Source organism: Octopus bimaculoides, chromosome 30, assembly GCF_046866305.1.
Source record: "Octopus bimaculoides isolate indiv1 chromosome 30, ASM4686630v1, whole genome shotgun sequence".
In the NCBI taxonomy this organism is placed as follows: Eukaryota; Metazoa; Mollusca; class Cephalopoda; order Octopoda; family Octopodidae; genus Octopus; species Octopus bimaculoides.
In genome coordinates, this window is record NC_142957.1 from 7,450,477 (window position 1) to 7,459,395 (window position 8,919).

The 8,919-nt window shown below is 41.8% G+C and overlaps 1 protein-coding gene across 1 annotated transcript; it reads left to right on the top strand.

Moving 5' to 3' along the window:
* The first annotated feature begins 1,173 nt into the window (after positions 1-1,173).
* On the top strand, positions 1,174-4,598 carry LOC106877435 (transcription factor IIIB 90 kDa subunit). Its single transcript, XM_014926336.3, has one exon. It carries the CDS (start codon positions 1,311-1,313, stop codon positions 3,402-3,404), a length of 2,094 nt encoding a protein of 697 aa, XP_014781822.2. The 5' UTR covers positions 1,174-1,310; the 3' UTR covers positions 3,405-4,598.
* Positions 4,599-8,919: the final 4,321 nt, after the last annotated feature.

The following is an 8,919-nucleotide window of genomic DNA, read 5'->3' on the forward strand; positions in this document are numbered from 1 at the left end:
TGCCCGACAGACATGACTAGTATGATGTGTAGCATCATCACCAGCGGCCTGGTAGTCAATCATCGGTCTTGGTTTATGACTACGAAGATGACTATAATATACACACACACACACATCTGGTGTAGCCATCCGGTTGCACCAGTCCTCAGTCAAATCGTCCAACCCATGCTAGCATGGAAAGCGGACGTTAAACGATGATGATGATATATATTTGGCAATAAGAAAATGGAGGGGATCTTGTAACTTCTCTTCCTGGGGTTGGTTTGTTACAGATAAATATCAGGATATTGATAATTGTGTGTGTGTGTAGGCAAAGGACAGCTATGTGGTTAATAAACTCTCTTTATGACCATGCAGTTTCAAGTTCAATCTCACTGCACAGCACACTTCAGCAAGTATCTTCTAGAATAGTCCTGGGTCGACCAATTCCTTAAGAATAAAATTCAATGGACAGAAACTGCCCTTTATATATATAGAAGTGTGTGTGTGTGTGTGTGTGAGTTTTAGTTATTGGTACACCTCACTGCTTGACAATTGATGTTGGTTAGCTTCCATCTTCGTAACTTAGCAGTTCGGCCAAACAAACTGATAGAACAATAAGTATAGGGGATCGATTTGTTCGATTAAAAACGTTTAATGTAGTGCTCCAGCAAGGCCACAATCCAATGGCAGAAAAAGACATGTATGTGTGTGTGTGTGTGTGTGTGTACATAATGAATACAACTAACTATTCACTTGCTTGTGTGTATGTTTGTAAATTAGTGTATGTGTGTGTGTGTGTATATATATATATATATAAATAAATACAGATATATATAAGTCAAAATTAAGGTTTAAAAATTGAGTTTAAGAAAACATGAGATACATTCCGTCTTCTCTATTAATCTTTAATATATGTGTGTCCACACATGCACACACACACACACACATATCTTTATTTGTATGCAAACTTATATATATGTGCATGCATGCATGCAATTTAGACTATAACGAATGTGGGTCACAAGCGAAAATTAATTGCAGTCTTCCGGTAACGGTCCTCAACTGTGTTCTATTTTTATGTCACTTGGTAGGTTCCATATATGACGACACCGAGTTTCGAATGATAAACTATTATAGCACTTATGTGCCACCATAGATAAGGATGATGAAGTCGAGCCTCGTTATGACCGTCACTTCCTGTTTACACCAGTAATGGTGAGGTGTCTCATGCCGTGAAGCCGCAGAGAGTGAGAAACGAAGGAAAGAAAGCCGGACAGTGACGGTCAGTAGTGGTAGAAAGAGACAGAAACGGAGATCTATAGGAGAACATGCCGAATGCAGTTTGTTCTCATTGTGGTTGTAGTGAAATCGACTGCGATCCGGCTAGAGGTGATGCTGTATGTACGAAATGTGGTTCTGTGTTGGACGATCAGATCATCGTCTCCGAAGTCCAGTTCGCCGAACATGCAGGAGGAGGTTCCAGTATCATCGGGCAGTTTGTATCTGCCGACGAGTCCCGCAGCCACTCCATGGGAGGAAATTTCCACGTCGGAGTCGGCAAAGAGTCGAGAGCGATCACATTGGAAAACGGCCGACGGAAAATCCAGCAATTGGGTGCTCAGCTCCACATGAATCAACACTGCATGGATACAGCTGTGAACTTCTTTAAGATGGCAGTAGTAAAGAGGCTAACACGCGGACGGAAATCACTACATGTTATTGCTGCATGCTTGTATTTGGTGTGTCGAACAGAGGGTACCCCACACATGTTGCTCGACTTCAGCGACGTGTTGCAGACCAACGTGTATGTCCTGGGCAAAGTCTACAACCAGCTGGCACGTGAGTTATGTATTGTGGCTCCGGCCATCGATCCCTGTCTTTATATTGCACGTTTCGCACACAAACTTCAGTTGGGGGACAAAGAGCACGACGTGTCCATGACGGCATTACGTCTGGTTCAGCGAATGAAGAGAGATTGGATGCACACCGGCCGACGACCGTCGGGTCTTTGCGGAGCGGCCTTATTGGTTGCCTGTCGGATTTATGGCTTTAACCGAACGGTGAAAAATCTGATACATGTAGTAAAGGTTTGTGAGTCGACTATCCGGAAGAGACTGAACGAGTTCGAAGTGACACCTTCTAGTCAGCTGACCATCGAGGAATTCTCTAAGATCGACCTTGAACAAGAAATGGACCCACCGTCTTTCAGTGCCGGCAGCAAAAAACGGAAAGTGGAGCAAAACAAACTGGAGGATAAATGTAAGTTGAATGAATTAACTTTCGAAGTTACTAACATCCAGAAGGAAATTGAAAAGGCTCTTGAAGCACGGAAACCAAGGGGCATTTTTGCTGCCTATTCGAAAGTATGTGACGATACCGAAAGCATCGCCTCAGAAATTGATGACAGTCTCAATGACATCTGCTCGGAAATACAGGAGTCCATCTGTCCAGAAAAGAAAGCCATGTTTGAATCAGAAAATGACGTGCCGAGAGAGCTGGAAGATAGTGGGAGTCAAGATACCATGACAAAGAACGTTGAGGATAAGTTGTGCCAACTGGTACTCCCTGACTTCAAAGGCCCCGCCCCGACAGCTGCAAGCCTTGGTATTCGAGATTGTGTGGCAGACTGTCTGACGGAAGATTTTGAGGACGCTACCGATGGCGATGGTGAGTTGGATTTAACTGATATTGATGATGAAGAGTTGGAGAGGTTTCTGCTGAACGAGAATGAAGTCCGCATCAAGACGAAGATCTGGATGGAGGCAAATGCAGACTATTTGAAGGAGCAGAAACTGAAGGAAGCCCTCGAGGCAAAGGAAAGGGAAGAAGCAGCATCGAAACCGGAGAAGAAAAAGAAGAAAACTTATAAACGAAAGTCCCACGTCCAGGCGAGCACAGCGGGGGAGGCAATTCGGACGATGTTACAGGAGAAAAAAATATCGAGTAAAATTAACTATGAGGTTCTGAAGGATTTGTGTCAGCCGATTGACAAACAGACCCCAGCCTCACCAGCACCAGCCTCTCCAGCCATCTTGACCAAGAACGACAGCATAACGTCATTGCGATTGAAACGGCCAGGAAGTCTGATCAGCAATGGTGATCTGAGGGGTCATTCGGAGGTCGATGGTGGCTCAGTTGGTCCGCCAAAGGGCAAAAAGGTGAAGATCTTGTCTCAGGTCACGAATGTGGACACGGGCAAGGGCAACATTGATGAAGACAACATCGTGGTGGAGACGGGCCCGGTACAGTACGAGAGTGGACCAGTCCAGTACGCAGCGACGACGGCAGCAGATGGTGAGGAGGAAGAGGAGGAGGAGGAGGAAGAGGAAGAGATGGAACACATGAGTGCAGCTCAGCTGTTGGGACACGGCAACCAAGAAGGATACCCGGAGTACGACGACCCATATGATGAATATGAATGAAAAAAAAATTATTGCATGGGATCACAAACAAAAGGACTGTTACTAGGGAATGAAAGAAAAATAGGGGAGGGGACCTGTCTCTATGCTTCCCTGTGCTTTCGACTGGCTGCCTGCAAGTCACAAATCCCACCAAAGTTTCTGATACTTTTCCTTCTGACCAACTCAGGACGCACAGACATTATACAACTGCTTGTCTCTTATTATTGACACATCCTGCATCTGGTAATGCCAATTATCACTGTAATCATCATCATCATCAACATCATCATCAATAGCTTCTGGTCACTGTCTGCCAGCTTAACTAATATATTCACACATCACCATTATCATTCTCTGCACACATTATTGCTCAGTTCACACACATTTTCATACATGTACACACACACACACATCTGTTAACACATGCATTTCTACACATATTCATACACATGCTGTCCGATGCCTTCTACACATGCATACATTTGTGAACACGCACACACACACACACACATATCCATTTGTAAGCTCATATTCATACACAAACACCTGCATTTGTAAGCAAGCATACACAGATATACACAAACACACACACACACACACACACATACACACATTTGTAAGCACATATACATACACATTTGTAAACAAGTATACACACATTCATTCATAAATACACACACACACATTTGTAAACAAGCTTACACACATATTCATATGTATGTGAGAGCGTTTACAAATGAATATGCTCACACACACACACACCTGCTAAAACACACCTACCTCTGCCAAAACCTTATTAGAATTTGCATCCCGTTACCTTCCAACATGACCAGCAACACCAACACCATCATCTCCATCACCACCCCTGCTATCATCATAATCTCCACGTTTCTAACAACTACATTGTGTATTATGACTTGTTGAAATAACCACCACCACCACCACCACCACCACCACCACCACCACCACCACCACCACCACCACCATCATCATCATCATCATCATCATCATCATCATCATCATCATCATCATCATCATCATCATCATCATCATCATCATCACCACCACCACCACCACCACCACCACCACCACCACCATCATCTCTTATATATTTATTAACAATCACCATCACTCACCACCAACACTTCAGTCATCAATTTATTGTATTTATTTAAATTTATTTTGTAATAATTCTATTTTCAAATTTTTAAATTATTATTATTATTATTATTATTAATTATTAATTATTAAGATGATGAACTGCCAGAGTCTTCAGCACGCCGTACAAAATGCTGCTAAGCATTGAGTTCAAATGCTCCTGGGATCAGCGTTGCCTTTCATCCTTTCGGGGGTCAATAGAGCACTGAGGTCGATGCAATCAAATTAGGCCCTTCCCCCAAATTGCCAAAATTTGAAACCATTATTATTATTATTATTATTATTAATTATTAATTATTAAGATGATGAACTGCCAGAGTCTTCAGCACGCCGTACAAAATGCTGCTAAGCATTGAGTTCAAATGCTCCTGGGATCAGCGTTGCCTTTCATCCTTTCGGGGGTCAATAGAGCACTGAGGTCGATGCAATCAACTTAGGCCCTTCCCCCAAATTGCCAAAATTTGAAACCATTATTATTATTATTATTATTATTATTATTATTAATTATTAATTATTAAGATGATGAACTGCCAGAGTCTTCAGCACGCCGTACAAAATGCTGCTAAGCATTGAGTTCAAATGCTCCTGGGATCAGCGTTGCCTTTCATCCTTTCGGGGGTCAATAGAGCACTGAGGTCGATGCAATCAACTTCGGCCCTTCCCCCAAATTGCCAAAATTTGAAACCATTATTATTATTAATTATTAATTATTAAGATGATGAACTGCCAGAGTCTTCAGCATGCCGTACAAAATGCTGCTAAGCATTGAGTTCAAATGCTCCTGGGATCAGCGTTGCCTTTCATCCTTTCGGGGGTCAATAGAGCACTGAGGTCGATGCAATCAACTTAGGCCCTTCCCCCAAATTGCCAAAATTTGAAACCATTATTATTATTAATTATTAAGATGATGAACTGCCAGAGTCTTCAGCACGCCGTACAAAATGCTGCTAAGCATTGAGTTCAAATGCTCCTGGGATCAGCGTTGCCTTTCATCCTTTCGGGGGTCAATAGAGCACTGAGGTCGATGCAATCAAATTAGGCCCTTCCCCCAAATTGCCAAAATTTGAAACCATTATTATTATTATTATTATTATTATTAATTATTAATTATTAAGATGATGAACTGCCAGAGTCTTCAGCACGCCGTACAAAATGCTGCTAAGCATTGAGTTCAAATGCTCCTGGGATCAGCGTTGCCTTTCATCCTTTCGGGGGTCAATAGAGCACTGAGGTCGATGCAATCAAATTAGGCCCTTCCCCCAAATTGCCAAAATTTGAAACCATTATTATTATTATTATTATTATTATTAATTATTAATTATTAAGATGATGAACTGCCAGAGTCTTCAGCACGCCGTACAAAATGCTGCTAAGCATTGAGTTCAAATGCTCCTGGGATCAGCGTTGCCTTTCATCCTTTCGGGGGTCAATAGAGCACTGAGGTCGATGCAATCAAATTAGGCCCTTCCCCCAAATTGCCAAAATTTGAAACCATTATTATTATTATTATTATTATTATTAATTATTAATTATTAAGATGATGAACTGCCAGAGTCTTCAGCACGCCGTACAAAATGCTGCTAAGCATTGAGTTCAAATGCTCCTGGGATCAGCGTTGCCTTTCATCCTTTCGGGGGTCAATAGAGCACTGAGGTCGATGCAATCAAATTAGGCCCTTCCCCCAAATTGCCAAAATTTGAAACCATTATTATTATTATTATTATTATTATTATTAATTATTAAGATGATGAACTGCCGGAGTCTTCAGCACGCCGTACAAAATGCTGCTAAGCATTGAGTTCAAATGCTCCTGGGATCAGCGTTGCCTTTCATCCTTTCGGGGGTCAATAGAGCACTGAGGTCGATGCAATCAACTTAGGCCCTTCCCCCAAATTGCCAAAATTTCAAACCATTATTATTATTAATTATTAATTATTAAGATGATGAACTGCCAGAGTCTTCAGCACGCCGTACAAAATGCTGCTAAGCATTGAGTTCAAATGCTCCTGGGATCAGCGTTGCCTTTCATCCTTTCGGGGGTCAATAGAGCACTGAGGTCGATGCAATCAACTTAGGCCCTTCCCCCAAATTGCCAAAATTTGAAACCATTATTATTATTAATTATTAAGATGATGAACTGCCAGAGTCTTCAGCACGCCGTACAAAATGCTGCTAAGCATTGAGTTCAAATGCTCCTGGGATCAGCGTTGCCTTTCATCCTTTCGGGGGTCAATAGAGCACTGAGGTCGATGCAATCAACTTAGGCCCTTCCCCCAAATTGCCAAAATTTGAAACCATTATTATTATTATTATTATTAATTATTAATTATTAAGATGATGAACTGCCAGAGTCTTCAGCACGCCGTACAAAATGCTGCTAAGCATTGAGTTCAAATGCTCCTGGGATCAGCGTTGCCTTTCATCCTTTCGGGGGTCAATAGAGCACTGAGGTCGATGCAATCAAATTAGGCCCTTCCCCCAAATTGCCAAAATTTGAAACCATTATTATTATTATTATTATTAATTATTAATTATTAAGATGATGAACTGCCAGAGTCTTCAGCACGCCGTACAAAATGCTGCTAAGCATTGAGTTCAAATGCTCCTGGGATCAGCGTTGCCTTTCATCCTTTCGGGGGTCAATAGAGCACTGAGGTCGATGCAATCAACTTAGGCCCTTCCCCCAAATTGCCAAAATTTCAAACCATTATTATTATTAATTATTAATTATTAAGATGATGAACTGCCAGAGTCTTCAGCACGCCGTACAAAATGCTGCTAAGCATTGAGTTCAAATGCTCCTGGGATCAGCGTTGCCTTTCATCCTTTCGGGGGTCAATAGAGCACTGAGGTCGATGCAATCAACTTAGGCCCTTCCCCCAAATTGCCAAAATTTGAAACCATTATTATTATTATTATTATTAATTATTAATTATTAAGATGATGAACTGCCAGAGTCTTCAGCACGCCGTACAAAATGCTGCTAAGCATTGAGTTCAAATGCTCCTGGGATCAGCGTTGCCTTTCATCCTTTCGGGGGTCAATAGAGCACTGAGGTCGATGCAATCAAATTAGGCCCTTCCCCCAAATTGCCAAAATTTGAAACCATTATTATTATTATTATTATTAATTATTAATTATTAAGATGATGAACTGCCAGAGTCTTCAGCACGCCGTACAAAATGCTGCTAAGCATTGAGTTCAAATGCTCCTGGGATCAGCGTTGCCTTTCATCCTTTCGGGGGTCAATAGAGCACTGAGGTCGATGCAATCAACTTAGGCCCTTCCCCCAAATTGCCAAAATTTGAAACCATTATTATTATTATTATTATTATTATTTAGGTGGCAAACTGCCAGAGTTGTCAGCATGTCAGACAAAATGCTTAGCGGCATTTTGATGTGGCTGAAATCGGAATAAAACTTGGGAGAAATAGCTTCAGAATATTTAGTTACAGAGTTCATGTTCCAAGTTCAAATCCTCCCATGCTCAACATTGCCCTATCATTCCCCCCCCCCCCACCCCCACCAGTGTACAGTCATAAAACTACCACTCAAGAATAGCGGGCAGGGGTCAGATTTGATAAATCTAACTGTGCACCCCCCCCCCGTTCTCCTTGCCCACGCAGATAAATGTTCGAGCTTCTACCTATTTGATATTCCACTGAGGTCGGCTTTGCCTTATATCCTTTCAGGGTCGATAAAATAAGTACCATTTCAAGATAGGTCGATGTCATTGACTTACCCCCCGTCCCCTGAAATTGCTGGCCTTGTGCCAAAATTTGAAATCATTATTATTATTATTAACCCTTTCAATACCAACCCGCCTGAAACTGCCTCTGGTTCTCTAGTTCTCTAATACAAATGTCTTGTTCTGAATTAAAATCCCTCACCAAACCTCAGTCACAATTTATGTTCCTAACACTAGCTGAATGATAACGAAGTTATTTTACTAATTTATTCTTTGTTATATTTAAAATTAATTGAAAGAAACACAGAGCATCTCAACAGAAATATGGTAACAAAAGGGTTCAGGCAGCGAGCTGGCAGAATCGTTAGAATGCCAGACAAAGTGCTTAGTGGTATTTCGTCTGCTGTTACGTTCTGAGTTCAAATTCCGCCGAGGTCGACTTTGCCTTTCATCCTTTTGGGGGTCAATGAATTAAGTACCAGTTACGCACTGGGGTCAATATAATCGACTTAATCCGTTTGTCCCCTCTCTGTGTAGCCCCTTGTGGGCAGTAAAGAAATAGGTATTTCGTCTGTCTCCACATTCTGGGTTCAAATTCCACTGAGGTTATTTGTCTACGTTCTGAGTTCAAACTCCACTGATGTCAGCTTTGCCTTTCATCCTTTTGGGGTTGATAAATTAAGTACCAGC

Coding starts and splice junctions, on each gene's coding strand:
- LOC106877435 (XM_014926336.3), top strand. CDS start 1,311: ATGCCGAATGCAGTTTGTTCTCATTGTGGTTGTAGTGAAATCGACTGC.